Source organism: Sander vitreus, chromosome 2 (assembly GCF_031162955.1).
Source record: "Sander vitreus isolate 19-12246 chromosome 2, sanVit1, whole genome shotgun sequence".
NCBI classification, from domain to species: domain Eukaryota; kingdom Metazoa; phylum Chordata; class Actinopteri; order Perciformes; family Percidae; genus Sander; species Sander vitreus.
In genome coordinates, this window is record NC_135856.1 from 14,845,880 (window position 1) to 14,868,236 (window position 22,357).

A 22,357-nucleotide genomic window follows, 5' to 3' on the forward strand; every position below is an offset into this window, starting at 1 on the left:
TTCTCAGCCTGCCTCTTTGCATGTGGCTCTCATTCCAGCTGCTGGCTTTTGTGATCAATTGTCCAATTTTTATTTCTTGAAGCGGGGCTTCAGCCTTGGAACACTTTCAACCATTTTGCACTTGAACTCTTAATTCCCTAATGCTCTCTCTAAAGATAATTGATTGATTTGCAATCAGATGGCATTGTCATTGCACTCAGCACGACTGGACACAAGCCACAATCAACTAGGGACATTTACTAGCATTTACATTGCTTGGCGCAATAATTCTTTTTTGCTTTTATTTTGCTGCTTGCTTGTAATCAGGACCTCTGATTAGATAGCTTTCTGTTTAAGTAGTCCCTTTTTAAAAATATTTAGTGATGATCTGCACGTATTCATTCTAATAATTATAGAGCCTATATTGTTGTGGTCAGTGTAATCATGTATGCACAAGCCTTTTTGGAGCCTTGTCTTGCCTGGATTGGTCACCCTTGCTTTCAAGTGGTTATTTGGTGCATGTATTATGCATGACTTATCAGTAGGGGGAGCCACAGCTTTAGCTATTTCAGAACGATAACAAGAATGTTTCTGGCTTTATTAAGACTGAGCTTCTGCTTGTACTGCGCCTCCTAGTTAGTGGTCATTTTAAACAGCTTTGATGCAACAATCTGTCTTGGTGTTTCTAAGTTGAGTAACTTCAGCCCCGTCTAACACCTGCACCTTCCTGAAACACTTAAACGAACCCTGAATGATGTTTTAGAATGATGAGTGATGACCGCAAGAACAACACAATCTAGACAAGCTAGCCTTGTTTATGTGACGGTCAAGCCTCTTTGTGATTTTCTGTCTGTGTAGCAGAAAAGCCATCATCAGATTCTGTCCGTGTCAGCGGAGATGGCATCCCCAGCCTGAGCCAGCCCTCCCAGACCAGTGAGGAGAACAGTAACGGCAGCATGGGAGCTGGGGTCCCTCCCAGAGGTCCCGAACCTCCAGACCTGGCTGACAAGTCCTCCCAGTCATCCCTGGCCAGCCTTGATGACACAGGTCTGACAAAACAGTACCTCATAATTACGTCTTGTTTGTTGTAATATCATAGCTATCTATGTGATGATGCCAATAACTGACCTCTATATTCATACATACTTCTCATGTACACATTCTACATCCCAGTTAATAGGCCTTAACACATAAAAGCCGCACATTTTACACATTTATATTTTTTTTCTGTATGAAAAAAGCAGTACAAGCATGTTACCACTATTTCTTTAAATGCGTATGCATAAATATTTGATGTAACCATCGTCAACAGGGTGTTGCTTTCAGTGATCATAGCACATCAAACGGCCTTAGTTCAAATAGAGTTCACAACTGTGTAAGACTTGGCTTCTTCTGTCTTTGACTGAACCTGGCATTGGGTTTTCAGGGGACGGTAAAGACTCAGCCAATGGTGAGACGGGTCCCGGAAGCAAGAAGTCTGCAGCCACTCGCATGGTGACCCGGCTTAGGAACCCAGAAAGCAAGCTTAGCCAGATGAAAAATCAACAGGTGGCCGCTGCTGTTCACGAAGCCAACAAGGGCTTCAAGGAGGGCAAAGAGGTGAGAAGAACCATGGATGATAATGATTTTGCTCTTTCAGACAATAAATGAAAAATGCCTGCATAGTGTCTGACACAGGTGCACAGAGCAGGTCAATGGAGGAAGATTAGGTTAATGGCCTTGGGGAAGAATTTACCTGACAATCTTCAAGTTATTTAACATTGTCAACAACATTGAAGCAGATGAGCAAGTAAACCACGGCTCATTTCAAGGCTGCAACGTCAGCGTCTGTAATGAGGATGTTTATCTTATTCAGAGCATCTGGTCTGAGTATCGATTGGAATAGGAACTTTGTTGTTAGAGGGCAGTCTTTTATAAATGTAAGTGACTCATATCTTTTTCCCCTACCTCTACAGGTACTAGTAGTAAATGCACAAGGTGACGTCACCCGTGTCAGCACACGAGGCAAGGAGGTGGTGATGAAGGGCACACTCAGCCAATACTTCAAGCTTGGCCAGGAGGGAAAATACCGCGTCTATCATAATCAGTACAGTTCCAATACTGTGGCCCTCAACAAGCACCAGCACAGAGAGGCAAGTAGCACTACATCTTGTTGTTTTTGCCATTTGAATGTTCAGAAACATTAAATAAGAGCTGCATGGTTGCTCTGTGCATTTCAGCCCTTTCTGGGTTTTCATTTTTCCGCGTGTTTTCAAGGGTTTCTCCCATTGTTATATAGACATCCAAGTCACATGGATTGGCAATTATAACAGTACACACATGCTTAAACTTAATCCCTGACCAAAACCTACTTTATTTGTCTTTTCCTCAGGACCACGACAAGAGGCGGCATCTCTCCCATAAGTTCTGCATGACACCAGCAGGAGAGTTTAAGTGGAATGGGTCCATTCATGGCTCAAAGATTCTGACCATCTCCACACTGAGAATCACCATCATCCAGCTGGAGAACAACGTTCCAGCACCGTTCATGCACCCTAACTGGGCCTCACACAGGTACAGAGTCAGGCACTGTGATATGGAAATGATGTGTTACAATTCTGATACTTGTGTAGCTTGCTATGTATTTTAGAACCATACAAAATACAAAATGTTTATAGGGTATTGGTTTTAGTGCTTTAGGTTGTCAGTCATGTTGGCTTTGTTGCCTTTCAGTGATTACATCATCTTATGTTTAGATATGTAAAAAAAGGTCAGAATTAAGGTACTTCTTCCAAAACTATAAGCACACTATGACAGAAAACTTAAAACCAGATGTAGCCTAAAAGTGAAAGCGCCTAAAATAAACAGAAGTTTAAAATTGTTTAATGTTTCTTTGCTTGTCTTGTAGGACCAATTGGATCAAAGCAGTTCAGATGTGCAGTAAGGCCAGAGAGTTTGCGCTGGCTCTGGCCATCCTGGAGTGTGCCATCAAGCCTGTGGCTATGCTGCCTGTCTGGAAGGACTCACTGGGCCATACCAGGTACACACATAGTGTATATATACAGTGTATGTGTACTGTACATACTACACATATTCATAAATATGTGCTTTTACACAGTGATATAATATTTCAAACATGCATACACAAATAATAGTTATAGGATCCATCCAGAAATTCAGTTTAAATGCAAGACATTAAAAAAAAAAAAAAAAAGATTAAAAACTTAAACAGCCATTCAGTGCATGTACACAGGGTGTGTGTGGTAAGTGTAGCAGGCAGAGGCGATCATAACCAGATCAGATCAAACGGCCCACCCTAGCTGTGAGGCATAATATTTAGACTGCAAGACCACTACCAGTGCCACCCACCTCTGCCTCTACTACTGCTTCAACACCACACCGCCCCAGTAAAGAAGCAATTGTCCAAGATTTCACAAGGTTAGGATCAGAATGTGTGACTGAACTGTGAGGAGGGAGGGAGAGAGAGAGAGAGAGAGAGAGAGATTGATTTTCAGCAACTTGTAGGGCAAGTGTGTGTGTCATGTTTAATTTATGTTCCAAGAGCAACTATCATCTCATCTTAAGTCAGGGCTATAATCATACTTTTGCGTTACTCAAGAAGCTTTCCAATTCCAAAAGGCTGAATAGAAGGGTGAAGGGTTGAAAAGATGCGTGGTTGTCGTTAAGTGATCGATGACCTTATACAGCAGTTGTCTGTGCAGCACACCACACATGTTCAGACTGAGAATTCACATCAAAGGTTATATTGTCAACTTTTCTTCTGCATTACTAGTCTTTGTAGATGTAAAATCAATTGCAGTTATAATTTCCGAGCAGCAGGGCAGGCTATACTGTATGACAATGACATTTTAATTTTCAGGTTAAACCGCATGACTTCTATGGAGCGTGAGGAGAAGGAGAAAGTGAAGAAGAGGGAGAAGAAGCTGGAGGATGAGGAGACAATGCAACAGGCCACCTGGGTCAAATACACCTTTCCAATTAAACACCAGGTAGGCCGCATACATATTCACAAATGTTGGCTTTTCAATTGATTATTTCTAACACAAGATGAGTTTAATATGTCAGAAGTTAGATATTCTTTTGCCGTTCATGCACACAAGGACCACCCTCTTACACTCATGTATACATACTTAGCATGTCAGATTGAGATTGGACCAGCTGGCTGCAAGCCTGCCATTTTTTCTACACAAAATAATCCACTCTTCATGTAAATGAGCTTTGTACAGCACATGACACACAGACACCGGGATGTCCAGTATGGCTGCCAACACAGTGTTAAAGCTAAATGTAAACATGGGCATTGAACTTGACACTGGATGTTCAGAGTCTCAGACGTGCGGTATACTCGCCGCAGCCGACCTCTGTTGCGCCAGTGTGACGTCATGGGAGCGCCATAACTATTTATACACGCGCGTTGTGGTCGCGACACTAGTTGTAGTCTTCTCCTGAACAGAGGTGGCGCAAATGAGTAAAGGCTACCGACTTTGCTCTTTCTACGACTAGAAGAAGAAGAAAAAGGTAAACAACGGCAGAACTGGCAGCAGCATTGACGTCAATGTTTCGATTTGATTCGATGACCTACTTCGTCGGATCAAGCCTTTCATTCACCATAAAAGAACTCATCTTAACCCAGTAAGTTTACAAGAGAGACTTACAGTCACTCTGAGAGTCCTGGTATCCGGTTACCCTCAAACTCGTCCATGCTTCCTGTTTCCGCTTTGTTACCTCTGGACGTGCACTTAAAATCCTGGCACACCACCGTGATCTACGATAATTTTGACGTCACATTGGCGCGCTCTAGGTCGGCTGCGGCGACTGTAAAAAGGCCTTCATGCACCACAACATGACATTATTTTTTTTTAAGCTAATGTACTTCTTCTATGTGGTTTTTGCTGTTCTGAGTTTGTACCTTCATGGTTAAATGCACTTATTGGAAGTCGCTTTGGATAAAAGCGTCAGCTTAATGTAATGTAAAATAAAACGTTCTTTTTCAGCCACCTTTTAGATGCACCACTGAACAAGTTACAAGAGGTTTGATTAGATAAGATACAAACATCCTAACTATTCTAGTTCTGTTGTCTGTGCCAACACAGCATGAAACTATACTGACAATAGGATAACTACTGACAATAGGATAATGGCAATAACATTTTACTCTAGTCTACTTCTAGATTGAGACTTTGCTGCCTGGAAAACTGAGGCATTGCTCTGGGAAACACTGGTGTGTATGTTGTGCGTATGTGCGTCTGTGACCATCAAGGGCTCTTTGATGCAGCAAATTGAGCTCCGCTGTGAGTCATTTCCCTCAGCAGTGATCAGTGTGTAAATAACCTTAACTTTTAATCTCTCTTCATACCTTTGCTCTTCCCTCTCCCACCCCTTTCTCTCCCCCAATTACTTTTCTCTGTTTGAACCTTTCATTGCTTTTTGTTTCTTTATCCTTCTTTTCCTCGTTCATTTTATACTTTCTTGTCTTATTTAAAGGTGTGGAAGCAGAAAGGAGAGGAGTATCGCGTTACGGGCTATGGGGGCTGGAGTTGGATCAGTAAGACTTATGTGCAGCGGTTTGTCCCCAGGCTTCCCGGCAACACCAACGCCAACTACCGCAAAGAACTTGAAGGTCTGGAATGGGAGACTTTGGGGCTTAAAATGTGGTTTTCTCTCATTTAAAGTCTCTTTGACTCTGAGCGTGAATAAGTCTCTCGTTCAGTAATCTCAACGATGTCATTGTGTGTGTTGGTTGGCATTCTATGAATTTAAGTCTGTTGATGCCATTGAGTTATTTCAAAGAGCCAATCAAAGACCTCACAAATAGTTTAGATTATTATTTATCATTAAACTATTATTTATATATATAGCTATTAAATATTTCAAATGTTAAGCAGAGCTGCAGATTATTTGCAGTGTCAAAAGCGCATTCTTTATGTTATAGAAGCTGGATACGGCACAATAATCCTTCTCAAATTCATTATATTATCAGTAGCTCTAGATGTGCGTTTTCAAACAAATTTGAAAAATAAACTCGCACTGTCATTGTGTTTTCCAAAGATGCTAAACTTGGCAAGAAATGTACCCTGTTGGACTTGAGTCGACGTCCCAGTGTATCTGCACCAGAAGCTCAGGGAGCTGCTGTCTTACACAGTGAGGCAAAAGATCAGGACTCCTCTGGCCTCTCCAAGCTTGCAACAGATCATCCGATGTCTGTTGAAGATTTGGAGTCTAATGAGCGGATGGAAGAGGAAAAGAAAGAAGGGTTGGATGAAAATGAAAAGTCAGAGGAATTGTCAGCAGATGAATCACCTGCAAAGATGGAGGTGGACCCTGCATACTCAAGATCAGATGAAGAGCAAAGTATGGCGAATTAGTGTCTAATAGCATTTGTATTCAATTGCATGTGGCAGATGAGTTGTAGAACATTTATAATTACAACATTTACTTTATTATTGTTTATCCTTCCACAGCTTTTTCAACTTGATTGACAGAGATTGTAAGGAGAATTTGAGGAAGTGTCCCAGTTTTATATCAGTGCAGATTAAAGTCTGAATTAATTTTCTCTCCAGGGTCCAGTATTCAGGAGGAAAAGGTCTCCATTAAGGAGGAGCCGACAGAGGGCCCAACGCGACCCTTTAACTACGATGTAGTGGATGTCAGCAAGGGCTTCCTTACCCGCATCGCCTACAAGAAGAAGGTCAGGTCCTCGAAGCTGGACAGCCTCCTAGAGCGGCGAGTGAAGCAGCACGTTATTGAAGAGCGGCAGAGGCAGCAGGTGTCTGCCTCCAACCCGCAGACTCCTACACCAGTTTCATCCACTTCAAACCCCGCTCTGAGCACTCCGGTCCGGCCGCGATCACCACTTAAGCCCCATACTCTCGCCCAGACACAGCTTGCACTGGGCAAAGCTTCCACAACACAAACTTCAGGGCCAGGAAAAGTTGGAGGACGAGAGGTTGAAAGCGAGAGTCTGGTTGAACTCTCTAAAACGACAGATGAGCTTGTCACTCCTCCTGTTCCGGACTCAACACCCAAAGACAGTTGCAGTACAGGTACACAAAACCAAACCAGTTCCATACCTCAGGTATTGGAGGCAAACTTAGTAGAAAGGACTATGGGGCCAAAAGAAATTATAACGGACAGTTCAGTGCAGGAGGGGGTCACACTGCCTGATGTACATGAAACAACAGCAGGAGGAATTCATAGCTCTTTAGAGCGACAAACAGCCAGTGTACCATCAGATGTTACTAAGGCTGTGCATATTGAAAATACAGGGTCTGAGGTACCCAACTTAAAATTGGACTCTCTGAGGACATCTACAAGTGTTCTTGACCAAATAAGCAGTCAAAACATATCTCCTTCTAAAGGTATTGAGCAAAACCCAGAAACTTTAAGCTCAGCGCATTCGGGTACAGAGGAAAATGGCATGGGGCCAGAGGAGAACCAAGAAAATATACAAGGCATTGGACTAGGTAAAACCGAAGGCAATAGCACTCCCGGGCCAGTTTCTCCTCTCCCTCAGGTAAATGGTAATGATGGCTTGGGGAGCGAAGGCATGTTGAGTAACTCTGTAATGAGCTCAAATAATGTTGTGCTCAGCAACAGTCCACAGCCCATGGTGAACAGCATTGGTAAAGTTGAAGAACAAGGGCTGGTTGTCTCGTTGAAGGACAGCACACAGCAACAGCCTTTAGTAAACGGAGATTTGGCTTCTGTAAATGATTGTACAGATGTTGGGGGCGAGGAACCAAGCTTAGCTTCTAAGGTAGAGAGCAAAACAGTGATAACAGACCAGCACTACGAACCGCCGCTGAAGAAGACGAAGCTAGAGAACAACATAAATGCACTTGGAGCCAATACTCAGAGCACTCTACAACACAGCAGCACATCTGTGGAGACCAAACCCGGTCCTGTGGTCAAGATCATCAGAATGGCACCGTCTCCCATACCTTCAGCAGAAGAGTCCAGTCTAAGTGACGACTTTGCAGAGGAGAATAGTAACAGTGGGACGACAGAACCACTCAAGACCATCATCACACAGGTAACCACAACCTCCACAACCACCAAAACGGTAGTTTCCACGGAGATGAGGATAGCCAAAGTGCCATCGAAGGCATCTGTGGTGGTAATGAAGCCCGATGTGTTGACAAAAGAAAACAGTGCAGTGTCCACCCTTACTACCATGACCAAAACAACTGTGACCAAAATCTGTTCCCCCGGACTTGATGGTCAGTCAGAGGCCAGCCAGAGTGAAATAGTGACACGAGAACAGAGGACGGCGCTCTCAGCCTCTATCAGTAAGTCAACAACCGACACCAGTGGTAAAACCTCAGTGTCATCTATTGCTGTGAACCTGGAGGACTCGTCATTAACAAAGGGCCGTGTACGTCTTCTCAAGTTCTCCCGCACCAAGAAGACCCGCTCAGACACCGCCCTTCCTTCTTACCGCAAGTTTGTCACCAAGAGCAGCCGCAAGAGTATTTTTGTACTGCCACATGACGACTTGAAGGTGCTGGCGAGGCGAGGCGGATTCCGTGAGGTGTCCATATTTAGCTACAATGCCAAACCAGCGCTGGACATCTGGCCATATCCTTCACCCAGGCCCACGTTTGGCATCACCTGGAGGTAAGCTCGCTCTTTCTGTTTATATTTCTCACACCCTTAAGCTTCTCACCCACCTAAACCAAAAAGCATATTTGAAAGTATTTATTCTTTCTGCCCTCCTTGCGCTCACTGTACACATAATAATCCCTGTATTAACTGACAAAGTCGCTGGTTAAGTAGCTCTTCTCTATAGTGCAATTTTTCCTTTGCATTTGACCCATCTTGGCTGTTTCAGTGATTAGTAGGTGGCATTCTGTGGCAGTTGGGGAGCAACACCAAGTTTTGATGCCAGCGTCTTGTTCAAGGGCAATGGCTCTAGTGTAACTGATAGCTAACATGCATGTCACTTTGTGTGAGGGAAGGAAGGAAGGAAGGAAGGAAGGAAGAAAGAAAGAAAGAACGAACGAACACCAGAGGAAACCAATGCAAATACAGAGGACAAGCAATGATGATGATGGTCCTACCACTGACACTCTGGATCTTGTACATACAAAACTTTATTCCAAATGAAAACGGAAATTCCAATACAGAAAGTCCAAATCAAATAAACAGAATATATAAGTTTTAGTCAGTCAGACATGATTTGTATCTACTGACTCCCCAAAGAATATTCATTAAAAATCCAAATTTTAATAAAATGGCTTGACTAGAATTAATTTGTACCCTTATTTTATAAATGGCCACTTGAAAGTAAAATATTTCTAAATAAAACTTAATCAAAGGACACCCCCAGTGTTTTTTCTTGGATTTCTTAAAAGTCAGTTTCACATTTGTCAAAGACTTATGTGTTCAGTGTCACAGTGCAGTGTATGTAAAGGCAGATCCTGTGAAATGGAAATCAAAAACATATGGATGTGGTACATAGTAGCATGAGCAGGATAATACGCATTTAAGCTGGGCGTAGAGCTGGGCGATATGGAGAAAATCAAATATCACGATATTTTTGACCAAATACCTCGATATCGATACCGCAACGATATTGTAGTGTTGACTATTGGTGCTTTCACAAAATATTTACACAATGAGATTTTTGATAAATAATCATCAGTAATGTGGATATAATGACTAAGTGGGTAAAGGCAAATAATAGAACAGTTACATAGAACAGTCTGGTAAGTTCAGAAAATGGCATCACTTTACTGTAATGCAGCCTTTAAAACCAGGAAAAGACAACACTTATGCCATATTACGATATCCAAAATCTAAGACGATGTCTAGTCTCATATAACGATATTGATATAATATCGATATATTGCCCAGCTCTAATTTAACGTGTACTTTCACTTTTAGCTCTGTATATTGGTCGACATAACAAGGCCTTGTGTTCTTATAGAATTATTCACAGTTGTGTAATCATAAATGTTTTATAACAACACACTTAACAGCTATAGTTTAAAATGTACATTTGTGATGTTTACGAAAGACAACAGAAGGGATAAGGCTGATATATTGTCCTTTAGGCATACACCTTTAAACCCTTTCTTGGTTTTGTCAAAGTGCCATGTCCTGTTGATTTGTTGTTCGTTATGTCTCCCTCCCTGTCTGCTCTTCGTGGCTTTGGCCCTGAGCGATGTTGTGGCTCTGAGCTTGGTGTTGCACCGGTTATTTTAACTGGACCTCCGAGTTCAGAAGCAGTCATGAATCATACAGCGGACAAGTGTCAGGATGTTCACTTTATGCAGTGACCCAGCCCTGCAACCCAGGGATATTTTCCCACCTGTGGTTACACATGGGAAAGGGAATATCTACCAAAACCCATACACACACAGCCTTGTGATGATGTTTTTGTAAATGTTCAAGAGAGGAGTGCATTGTTGGAACAGCAGACGCAGCCATAATGATGCAAGGAAGGAATATTTCTTCTAATGGACCTTTTCCTGTCATCTAATTCTACACTCAGAACAGTCTGTTACACCCAAAACTGTTTATTAAATTAAAAATGACCAAATGAAATATGCACAAGCTTCCACTTAAAATTTTTGGAACTGTTGTTTTGTCCTTTTGTAGTCACAGATAATATCTATTCCTCAACCAAATTAGCGTATAAAATTATATTAAATATGGCAGCCAGTCATTCTTTCATGAAAAATGGTCATGAGGGTACAGTAACATCACCAAAAACCTCAGTCTGTTTTTACTCTGCCTCTTCCTGTTACATGATCGTGCTGCAATGTACTGTATGTCTGCAACAGTGAGCGAGTCACTGGCGGTCAGTTGTCCAGCACTGATGAACTGCATGACACCAGGACAGTGGGGAATGCCAAAACCCCTTCAGCTCATAGCTGTAGAACGACTCTTCTTTCAGTCAGAGTTTATATTCCAGTTTAAATTAAAATTCTAATATTTTAAATTAAAAAAATTACAGACATTTCCATTTCCCAGGAGTTTCTTTCAGTTCATGCTATGTATAGGTGCGAAGTTGTAAGCGACACAATTCTTGGACAGCATGCAACTGTATATATGACTAATATGTGAACCTTGTGGTTGTGTTATAGGTATCGCCTGCAGACGGTGAAGTCTTTGGCTGGTGTGAGCCTGATGTTGAGGCTCCTGTGGGCCTCTCTGAGATGGGACGACATGGCTGTCAAACCATCCGCTGCTGTAGGCACCACACGTACAGGTAGAACCCCTCTACTACTCTCCCAAACCATCCAAATAAAGATGTATTTTACCCTGGGAGGATGGGGAAGAAATTATCAAATTTAAGTTTAGGTTTTGAGGGAATTAATTATGTTGTTTGACATATACGATGAAGAAGTGATTGTTTTTGGATATTTATCTACTGTTATCTAATTTCCTTTATGGCTCTTTCATGTATTGTCTGCTTTATTTATATTCATATTCCTACCTATACTGTGGATGATAGATGCAGCTGGTGTTTCCACAAAAATCAATCTACTCACAACCTTAAGCCTTAAAAAATACTGTAGCATTTCTGCTGTTTAATAACTCCATAGTATCTTCCTGTTTTTACTTGGGCTATCCTTCTTATCCACGTTGGCCCAGAGAAATGTACAAAAGTGCTTGTCTGAAAAAGACACAGCCCTCAGTCTCGTGTGGGTGTCACTGTGTTTATGTTGGAGTGCATTTCCTCCATCTTCTCGGGCTCTCCTTCTCATCACCATACCATACCAACCCAGCCCTATCCCCACTCATTGCTACAGAGACCTCAGATACTGAAATCACCACCACCGAGATCATCAAGCGCCGTGACGTGGGACCCTATGGCATTCGCTCAGAGTACTGCATCCGCAAAATCATCTGCCCCCTTGGAGTGCCCGAGACTCCGAAAGGTTAGATGCACTTTTCATTCCTGACACTGAAGAAAGAGTTAAAGTGCTTGAAGCTTTGGACCACAGAGGCAAAACCATGATCATAGTTGAGAAGGATGAATTTATCTATTTCTATCCATTAATTGTGTTGCTCCTTTTTTGTATTGCAATTTAAAAAAATCCGACACGATAACACTGATCTGTTATTGGTCCACCATTCCAGAAACCCACACCCCTCAGAGGAAGGGGCTGCGCTCCAGCGCCTTGCGCCCCAAAAAGCCTGAGCCTGCCAAACAGACAGGCCCAGTGGTGATCGAGACCTGGGTGGCTGAGGAGGAGCTGGACCTCTGGGAGATCAGAGCCTTCTCAGAAAGGTCAGAGGGTCAAGCATGTTGTGCCTTTACCTCCCATCAATTGTGCAATCTGTCAGAACGATTTAAGAACCTGTCAAACTGGAGAGTCAGACATTCTTCAGGATGGTGATTTTACGTTAAATCCAATTCGACATAATCACATCTAACTTATAGAATTTATGGAAAGATTGTAGGGTGTTTTAAATTACTAGAGTGTCATTTTCTTTGTTTTTTGTTTTTTTTACAGGGTGGAGAAAGAGAAAGCTCAGGCAGCAGAGCAGGCCAAGGTGAGTGTGGTTCAGTTCAGTAGTCTTTCAACTAAATGTTCAATTTCATTAAAGGAACATTCATCTTTAAAGAAATTATATAAGCCTAAATATGTTTCAACTGAGGCTTACCCAAAAAAATGCATAAATAGTGGTAGACACTTCTAAAGAGGAAACTTTTTTTTGTTATGGGATTTACACATACTCTTTGTTGAACAATGAGTGAAAACTGGACAAAGATAACAGATGATCTATTGATGGTATAGTTTGGCCAGGTAGCTATCCCCCAAACATCCCCGTTTATATCAATCTATACCACTGTAATAGCTAATTTTCTACTCTACTGATTGAATGAATACATGGGTGCCTATGTTAATGTACTGACTGCCTGATATACCATCTCAGAAACGTCTGGAGCAGAAACCGGGCTCAGTCACAGCTACCCCAACAGGGACTCCCTCAACACCTGTTGCCACGCCCAAAGTCATTGTCAGCTCACTGTCAGGACAGGGCACCCCCAGCACCAAGGTGGTACTGTCCAGCAAGATGGGCACCCCCGTCACATTCCAGCAGAACAAAAACTTCCAGCAGTCGTTCGCCACCTGGGTCAAGCAGGGTCAAAGCACGCAAGGTACTTTGCAGAGTGTAACTAATAGCCTGTTTACTGTACTTTAGTCTGGTGGAGCTGTAGAGAGGTACAGTGTACTATATGTTCTCACCTAAATTAAGGGGCAGAGCTTGTCAGAACAAATCATAATACATGTGTTCACAAGGGAGATACCATTCACCATATATAATCTATAATTGTTTACACGTATATTGTGTTTTAAGTGTTGATCGCCAGCATCGCTGTGTTGGTTATCGAAATGTATTAAAAGAAGTGATATTATTGGATTTACAGTATTTGTTGTAATTTTTTGTTTGTTTGCTTTATTAGGAGCGGGCGCAGAGACCACCGTGGCCACTTCTGGTGGGCACACCTTCCAGATTACGGGAACCTCAGTAGGTGGAAAGGTAGTGACCACCAAGCTGCCGCTGCCCGCCAACAGCAAGATTGTCACAGTCAACGTGCCAACTTCACAAGGAGGTATGGCAGGTTTTAATAAGTCATACTTTGGAGGTGGACGGAGGGCACAAGTTGCATTGATTCAGTGTAGACATTTCTTCTTTCCATGCACCACTATTTCAGGATACATGAATGTTTGTGTTTTAATTGCTTCACCTCAGGCCCACAGCTGAGACATTTCAAATGTGTCTAAGGAGCCAAATTAGATCTGGCTCATTAATTGGACGCCATAGTAAGCTATTTAGCAACTTGGCGCTCTAGAGGTTCTGAGTCTGTCTTTACTCATTTTAAATGTTGTCTGTGCCAGCTACCGCAGGCCCAAATATTTTGAAATCTACAAATTAGACATTCCTCTGTCCTTTATTGCTGCTGCCAGTGAGCCAAGTAAACAAGTAGATGGTCCTTTTTTAAAGCACCACAACAAAAAGAACTATAGGGCTAAAGTGTTCAGCTTTATTAAACACACTGGTCTCATCAGTCACACAGCTGTCACAGTTAGTTTTACCATGGTGCTAATGCATCCCTCATTTGTTGAGTGAGATTCTGTTAGCTTTATTTTTCTATTTCAGTTTGTCCTTTAGTGATGGTATAGGGTTATCCTAAAACATTGTGCTTTATTAATTAAAGCGTAGCTATCTAAAGTTAAGAATTCATTTTCACCACTCTCGTAGTAGTGTTTTCAGTGGAAGCAGGAAGAATTTTCAACCAAAAAGCTCTTATAAACCCACTGTACACTACCTGCACAGCAGCAAACAGCAGACGGACAAGGTTTGCAATTAGCTGGTGAAAATAGTTGAGCATTTAGCAGCTAAAGAGACCAATGTTTCTCTCAGAAGTTAGTGGAGACCAAAAACTGAGCTAAAAGGAGACTGAATATTGGGCTCACATTCACCAGGTGAACAAATAGACTCCAAATGAAAGCAAAGATGCTGGCCACTGTACACGACCACGAGAGGAAGAGGGAGATCAAGTTAAATAATTGAACGCATACTACAAATGTTAAGCTGAGCTAAGTTAAGTCCAGCTATGGTAGCGTGTTTGTGCTCTAAGTAAGCGTTTTGTTCCACCTGACAACATACAAAATGTGCTACCATTTCAGGAGCAGTCAGCTGCTCATTGTGTTTTATGCTACTGTGGCAGCCTGGTCTGCACCAACCCCATTGTGGTGCCCACTATGTGCCAACCTCATGAGTCAGCAGCTTAGTTTGGTGTTGCACATCATGTCTGGCTGAGTTCTGTCGGCATGGTAATCTAATAGAAAGCTGTTATTTTGGTAGGATGGTTTTTGGGAAGGTAGACTTGTGTAGTCTGAGGTTCTAAATCCAGAATGCGGGTTTAGGATTTTACTATCTTAAGTTAGGTGCTTTTCAACTTTTTGAAATGTCAATATTGATGCCGCGGATGAGGCGAGGATTTGTTCCGAGCACCAGCTGGTCTGTCTGTGGTCCTGTCAAATTATTGGATGATGGATATTGCTCAACACTCAGTAGAAGTGGTCTGTCATGTTGACATTTCCATTAAAGCTGTTGACAGCTCTCGCATGGGTTGTATAGGTCAGATTCAACATTCACAAAATCAATTACTTGACTACATGCTGTATGCATTAGATGTATTTTTGAAAAAGTGTGCCATTTCAAGTTGTAAATATTCTTCAGTCAAAAACATTGGATAGGAAAGTTTAGTCTGGAAATGAAAGAACTTTCTAAGCATGATGCAATGATGATGCTGCTAAAAACAGCCACTCGGTATATAGTAAATGTATCCTCAAAAACAGACTTGCTTAAATAAAACATTGCATTCACCAGATAAAGAGAATGATATGATATGAGAATTCTCTAAGGATACAAAGAAAGTGATTTTTCTAAATATTGAAGTTACCATGAAGTAAAAACCAAGTTCAGGTGGAGTGTAACCATTTATTGGACATGTGTGTTTATCCAGCATGACTGTTGGGCTCCCTGTTTGTTTTGGAATGGCTTGAGGAAGTTAGGCAGGAAAACAAGTTTACCCTGAGGTCTGCTTCCCAGACAGGTAGCCCTCTATAGCGGGATTCCATTTTTCTTTTTTTCCCTCCGCCTTTTTGAATAAAAGTGTACCTCTCAACTCACCGGAGTCCCAACTCCCCGACCTCTCCAAACAGCCAGTCCATAGAAAAGCGTGTTTGAAGTGTGTGACCAGAGCAGCTACTCCCCTGGTCTTACGACCGGGTTTAACATCCCTGTTTGAAGAGGGAAACCCTTGATGTATAGGTTTACCTGCTCGGTTGCGGTTGAAAAACCGCAGCAAGAAGGCAGCAGAGGAAAAAGAGCGACACTCTCATGGTTTCCATTTCTGCCATCAGCTTCACGTGAGCTCATTAAGGCACAGAGCCTGGTGAACAAATATGAAACGCTCCCTTTGTCAGATTAAAGTTGAAAAGTAGGATCTGTATTCATGCATAATTTATAAGGGGGTTCAGGTATGTTGGGGGAAACCCAACTAAGCTTTCAGTGAGCTGAGATTTTGTTTACCTGCTCAACTAATATTTACCATTGCTGTGATCAAAAGCTGGCCATCGAGCAAGGAGAGAAGTCCACAAATAATGTATTAAGTTGCATCAATGCCGGACTTCTGTACAACTGCTCTCACTTGTGACACGCAAACATGTAGCCACTGCTTCACTCATCAGTAATTGTATTAGGAGTGTTCGAGCATTTAAAAATGTGTTTGATGTAGTAAAAGGCAGGGGTTTGACAAACAAATGGCATAGATCTCTAAAAAAAATATAGCTTACAAGCACTCCCATAGGATACAATTACAATTATATCTTTAAACCACACATCTTAACTCTGTCCATTTCTTTAAACATAAACTGTCACTTCCTTGCAGCATTTCTCTCTTTCACTTTTCACTCTGCCATTTGTGTCATCACTTATCTTTCCACCAGTTATGTTTTAGTCTTGACTGATAAATAGAAATGACACTCCCGGGATACCTTGTCTTCACCGTACCCCTCTCCACTTGCCTCTCTCTTCTCATTTCTTCTCATTTGTTCACTCTGGTATCTTTCTGTTTCTATTTTCTCTGCAGGTGTGGTTCAGCAGAAAGTGTTGGGGATCATCCCCTCCAGCACAGCAGGCGGTGCCCAGACCTACACCACATTCCAGCCCCGCACCACCACACTCAACATCAGGCACAATACCCCGGGCTCCCAGCAACAGGTACATCTGCCTTCTCCTTGCTCTGAAGTATCCATAGAGATGTTCTAAGTTAATCAATTTGTTCATCCTTAGTGTGATCACAACTGTAGTCTGTACATGTTCTGCTTTGCTAATTTCCTTATATTGCCTTCTGCTTTTTGTTCTCATTGTATTTTCTACTATGTTTGCAAAAAACTCTGTTACAATTTTGTTTATGTGCTGTTGGTACTTTTCAAATTTGATATAGCAGGTGACATAGCTACTCTCTGTACATTCTTTTATACCATATAATGTATTTTCTATGTATGTATAATCCCATGTTGAAACCAAGTCGCAGTATTTTTAATTAGCTCCAGACATGCTCCTTTTTGAATTTTGACATTTCTTTCTTTTGTCAGATTCTGACCATTTAGGAAGAGGATGCTGGCTTTGAAACAATGAATTAGTAACGTCTTCATGAAAATGTGCTTCTAGGTTCTGGCAGCTGGTGGTCAGATCCGTCCAGGAATGACAGTGATCCGAACGCCGATCCAGCAGACAGGACCAATGGGAAAGACGATACTCCGCACACCCCTCATGGTCCAGCAAGGTAATGTACTCTTCATGAGAGTTGCAATACTTTTTAGTTGCACAAATAGCAACTCATCCTAAAAAAGAAGCACTGCACACTGGCAGCAAGTTTAGAAACAAGCTAAAATGTAACTTCATGCTCTCTCTGTAGCATGTGTGAAAGTCTAGCTCTATTTACCATCTTTATACACCTTTCTCCTCCAGGTCAGGGTGGACAGCAAGTAGTGACGCAGATCATTCGTGGCCAGGCAGTTTCCACGGCAATATCTGGTGCCAGCCCTGTCGCCACGGTCACTGGCCAGGGGGCGGCCAGCCCTACCACAGCAGGCCAAACACCGCCAGGCACCCCACGGGCGCAGGGGCAAGGCCAGGTTAAACTCACCCTGGCACAGCTCACCCAGCTAACACAGGTTAGTGAGGGAGACACCGAAAACTCCAGGATGTCACCCTGTATGCAGGGTTTGAAATTAACACCTCCCAAAGAGTGATGACATTTGATTTAAAATAAAGGATAGAGTATATCAGTCACAACCTTGAGACAGTCTTTGTATTGAAATATACACTTATTATATTGGTCTGTACACATTATTTTCTTCCTTGAATTACAGTAAGAGAAAAATGATGGGAAAATATTTAGATTCATTAATTGATTATGTATAAATATGAACTGTAAGATGTTTTATTTTAGCTCCATTATCAAAGGATGATTATAAACTGTGCAGACACCCTGGTCGCCACAGAAATGCAAAATGTAGTTCAGTGTAAAATTGTACCAAAAAAATGGGCTTTTAATTACATCATCTGTTTTCTCAAAAGTCAAGTTTATTTGTAGAGCCCAGTATCGCATAATGTTTTAATGGGCTTTACAACCACATACCAGCAACAGTTCATGACCCAGCTCAAGTTAAGACGCAAAGAAACTTTTAGAACACATGGAGAATGGGAGACAGCTCGTGAGAGACTGTTCAGAGAGAGAGAGAGAGAGCCCCCCTTCTCAGATGGCTGTTGATGCAATAAGAGCCAACAACTACAAACATTTAACCAATTTGAAACCAAGTTTTGAAATTTGGAAGAAAATTGTGTTACTAAAATTAATTTATGCTTTGGATAATGGGATATATTCACAATTTTTCACCAAAGGCAATTTATTTTGGATTAGACTGGATGGTACAATGTGATTCACCTTCCCCTCTCTTCTCTGCCTCTCGTAGAAGCAGCAGGCTGGGTCAGGTGTGGATCGGCAGGCTGGTGTCGGTGGTACCCAGCAGGCCCTGACGGTGATGGTTCAGGGCCAGGGCCAGACCACCGGTCAGCTGCAGGTCATACCTCACGGGGTCACTGTCATCCCAGGTCCCGGTCAGCAGCTCATGCAGGCAGCGCTGCCCAACGGCCAGGTGCAGCGCTTCCTCTTCACCCCCCTGGCCTCCGCTGCCACACCCACATCAAGCACAAGTATGAGCATTGATCACCTGACACGTATATTTTAGGATGGTTTGCTTTCAGATTTCAAATTTGATGTTTCATCTGGGTGATTTCCAGTGGATAAGGGTGACATTTTTATGACCACCATCTCTCTCTCTCTCTCTCTCTCTCTCTCTCTCTCTCTCTCTCTCTCTCTCTCTCTCTCTCTCTCTCTCTAGCCACCACAGTTCCCACTTCCACCAAAACCCCAGCACAGCCCGCCCAGAAGGCTGCCGCCCCCATCCAGGCAGGGGCAACCCCCTTGGCCACCACCAGCACCCCTTCGTTGGCCACCCCACAGGGCCAGTTACCCCCTCAGACACAGGCCCACATGCCCATCCAGTCTCCCACCTCGCTGCAGGTGAAGACGCAGGGAGGAACCGTGCAGCTGCAGCAGACACCCCAGCTCATCAGCATGTCTGGACTGCAGCAGCAGGTACAGGTATGATTAGCAAAGAGACACTGTAACCTCACTCCACTTCCCAAAACAGCTGTAGTTCACATGAAGCTCTGTGTTGTCCAGCAGTATGAGACTTTACTGTAATTGGACTAAACAGGTTTAAATGTAAATGAGTCTGTGACAAGCCTGACTAAAAGAGTTTAATGTGCATGCTCAAACTATTAAACCAAGGTACTTCTGTGAACTGCTAATTTAAGCTATCTAGCCATTTTTAAGGTGGTACTCTATTAAATTAAGGGTGATGGTAATTTAGCTGACGGTGTGATCTAACTAATCGAAATAGAAGTTTTATATAGATGTATTAACACAACCCTGGGTTTCTTTTCAGCTTTGTTACATTTGTGTATATTCTGTGTTGTGACTGCAGGTGTTGGCACAGCTGCAGGCCCAGCAGGGTGGAGGCTCTCTGCCACAGCACATCAAACTGCAGCTTCCTATCCAGATACAACAAACCGGGACCACCTCAGCTCAGGGAGGACAGGTAGTGCAGCAAGCCTGCTAAACCAGACCCTAACTTATATTATCTCAATAGGACCTTGCTAAGGTTTTTTTTTATCCTCATAAAATTAAAGGAAACAATTGAGACATTCCCTGTGTACTGCTTCACACATTTAGACAGAGTATTCAAAACGGTATACCTTATCACACTATGCTGTCTGCACAGATTGGGAACGTAGTGACCATCCAGGCAGCTTCAGTCCAGGAGCAGCTGCAGAGAATCCAGCAGCTCAGAGAACAGCAACAGCAGAAGAAGAGACAAGCCGCAGAGGCCAAGAGAGAGCAAGCCCTCAACTCAGCCAGCCAGAGCGACATCATTCAGAAACAGGTGTGTATGTGAGCATGTTCAGGCACTCATTGTAGCCGTCAGGTCATCCACTTCAGTCCAAGGCTCGCCCTCCCTCTTCAATCAGTAAACAGTCACCATCTTCTAACCCTCCACTGAGGCTGGGTTTATTTTTACCGCTTGGGCCCTGTCTCCGTTTGTTGGACTTATATAATATATATAATATAATACTGCCACTACTACTCTGTGTGTGTGTGTGTATGTTTTCATCTGTCTTTTATGTACATTTGACACACGATACTGCCTGGTCACCTGGTTGTATTTTTATTTTTTTTGCTACTCATTGGTTTAAATATGTTATCAAAATCAGTTCTTTCTTTGCTTCACTGTAACGGTTTCCTCTCGAACTGTAAATGTATGTTCTGTTGTTAAACATGTGGTTTGTTCTGCTATCTTCCTGCGTCGTTTGTTTCAGGTGGTGATGAAACAAAACGCGGTGATCGAGCACCTGAAGCAGAAGAAGACCATGACGCCTGCAGAGAGAGAAGAAAATCAGAGGTGTGTGCGTGCGTGCGCGCGCGTGTTTCGGAGGGTGTTCTAGTTCATTTGAAGGATCAGACTTCTCTCACCAATCATACTAAACACACTGTGCAACATATGCACCTTATAAACAATGCAGCACAGGAATTATGTTTAGGGTGATGATCTGTGGGACAGTTCTTTAAATTCCTAATGTCCGTGTTCTCATCATATGGATCTCACTTGCGCAGTCTGTACACTATCCTCTCCTCTCTCCATTTGACTTTTATCCAAACACCACGTTGGGAGGTACTACACAGCGTGGGAACTTTTGGGTGTGTAACCACCAACAGCTGCATGTACTCACTGTGACCCTACAAGAAAGAACACAAGGACAAGCCTATGTATAAATGAGAGGAGTTGCACAATAAAATCACACAAGGCCCTTCCAACCCTAATTTGTAGGGAATTAGCAAATTTACACTTCTATATAAAAAGTCTATTAGCATCGTTTGACAAAATAATTCAGATAAAATAATCATTTATTTAGTTCTGTAATTCCCAAGAGACCTTCTCAAGACTCACTGTGTCAAGAAGTTTGTTGGCCTACTTTTACCTTGAAAAAGGTGCAATTTTATTCTGTAAGTAGGTAGGACTACTACAACTACAAAAACAGAATCTATAAAATAAAAGTCAAAGTAGTGGAATGTTTAGAGAGGCTTTCCTCCTTCCCTCCCGTTTTATATGCTGTAGATAGATTATACTCTGACCTACAGTTGACTCTGACAACCATGTGTTTATGTCCACAGACGGTGTGTCAACACTGTACCCATTCACACAAACCTGAAATACCAAACCCAGACTACCGTGACATCAGTACAGCAGCTCTGTCTGTTGTTTGTCTCTCTGCTTATTTTTCATCCTTTTTCCATTTCTTCATGTCATCCTTTTCTCTCGCTTTGCCTTCAAAACACCACTCTGTTAGTAATAGCCTCAAACTCGGACGTCAGCTTGCGTGTGTTTGTGTGTCCTGTTTCATTAGTCTCTTCCACTTTCATGCTGCATTTACGCTGTAGGAGCCCTGGCCCATCTTTGACCTCAGCAGCCATGCATGTGTTTGTGCGTTATACACACAGACATGCACTAACATTCTGTCGCTGAACGCGAACCAACAATTTTCGATCTTAGTTGTGAATGTTGGCAAACACAAGTGAACATACCGGGGACACTGGGCCAAGAATTATCCTAATTTACTGTAATATATTGACAAAATGTTTGTGGAGTTTTCATCGTATCTCCCAGTCATGTTTTTATGCGTCTGCGACAGCTGTGGCCAGGGGCATTATGTTTTCAGGTTGTCCGTCCATAAGTCCATACGTCTGTCCCTCTTTCCTATTCTTGAGGGAATTTCTTCAAATTTGGCACAAACGTCCACTTGCGCTCAGGGATGAACTGAATAGATTTTGCAACATTTCACACAAATGTCTAATAGGATAAAATGTGATGATGACATTTTATATCCAAATGTCAAAGGTCAACTTCACTGTGACATCATAATGTTCAGCTAAAAAAAAAAAAAAAAACACTTTTCTGGCCATTATTCAGCTCCAGAACTCAGGAACAGAAGGGGAGACTATTGGTCAGATACTAAATTGGTGACACTAATCTTGGGTGCCCATCTTGAAACTGGGGTGATTGTATAGATAGATCTTCTGTGCTGTCAGGTTGAAGATGTTTGTGTGGTGAAGCATTAATGTTTAACCAAAAAAATACACTTAAATTATGGCTTTTGCAATACCTTCAAAGTCTTCACTACATGTTTGACTGGTTGGCGAAAGGCCTAGTACCCTCAG

General features: G+C 42.5%; 1 protein-coding gene across 7 annotated transcripts in view; it reads left to right on the top strand.

Moving 5' to 3' along the window:
• Window positions 1-22,357, top strand: part of LOC144536293 (nucleosome-remodeling factor subunit BPTF-like) — a 44,588-nt gene that overhangs the window by 11,004 nt on the left and 11,227 nt on the right. For 4 of the 7 annotated variants that reach the window (XM_078279356.1, XM_078279388.1, XM_078279397.1 and 1 more), the window contains 23 exons: window positions 838-1,026; window positions 1,406-1,578; window positions 1,935-2,111; window positions 2,351-2,532; window positions 2,867-2,998; window positions 3,839-3,968; window positions 5,464-5,599; window positions 6,028-6,330; window positions 6,540-8,595; window positions 11,070-11,194; window positions 11,739-11,867; window positions 12,070-12,220; window positions 12,447-12,486; window positions 12,871-13,096; window positions 13,403-13,552; window positions 16,601-16,731; window positions 17,185-17,299; window positions 17,485-17,690; window positions 18,492-18,732; window positions 18,921-19,183; window positions 19,569-19,682; window positions 19,866-20,027; window positions 20,461-20,543. In XM_078279356.1, coding sequence (XP_078135482.1) covers window positions 838-1,026; window positions 1,406-1,578; window positions 1,935-2,111; window positions 2,351-2,532; window positions 2,867-2,998; window positions 3,839-3,968; window positions 5,464-5,599; window positions 6,028-6,330; window positions 6,540-8,595; window positions 11,070-11,194; window positions 11,739-11,867; window positions 12,070-12,220; window positions 12,447-12,486; window positions 12,871-13,096; window positions 13,403-13,552; window positions 16,601-16,731; window positions 17,185-17,299; window positions 17,485-17,690; window positions 18,492-18,732; window positions 18,921-19,183; window positions 19,569-19,682; window positions 19,866-20,027; window positions 20,461-20,543 — 5,614 coding nt within the window. The remainder of the gene's footprint in view (window positions 1-837; window positions 1,027-1,405; window positions 1,579-1,934; window positions 2,112-2,350; window positions 2,533-2,866; window positions 2,999-3,838; window positions 3,969-5,463; window positions 5,600-6,027; window positions 6,331-6,539; window positions 8,596-11,069; window positions 11,195-11,738; window positions 11,868-12,069; window positions 12,221-12,446; window positions 12,487-12,870; window positions 13,097-13,402; window positions 13,553-16,600; window positions 16,732-17,184; window positions 17,300-17,484; window positions 17,691-18,491; window positions 18,733-18,920; window positions 19,184-19,568; window positions 19,683-19,865; window positions 20,028-20,460; window positions 20,544-22,357) is intronic. The other 3 variants (XM_078279363.1, XM_078279406.1, XM_078279371.1) reach the window with 2 other exon arrangements.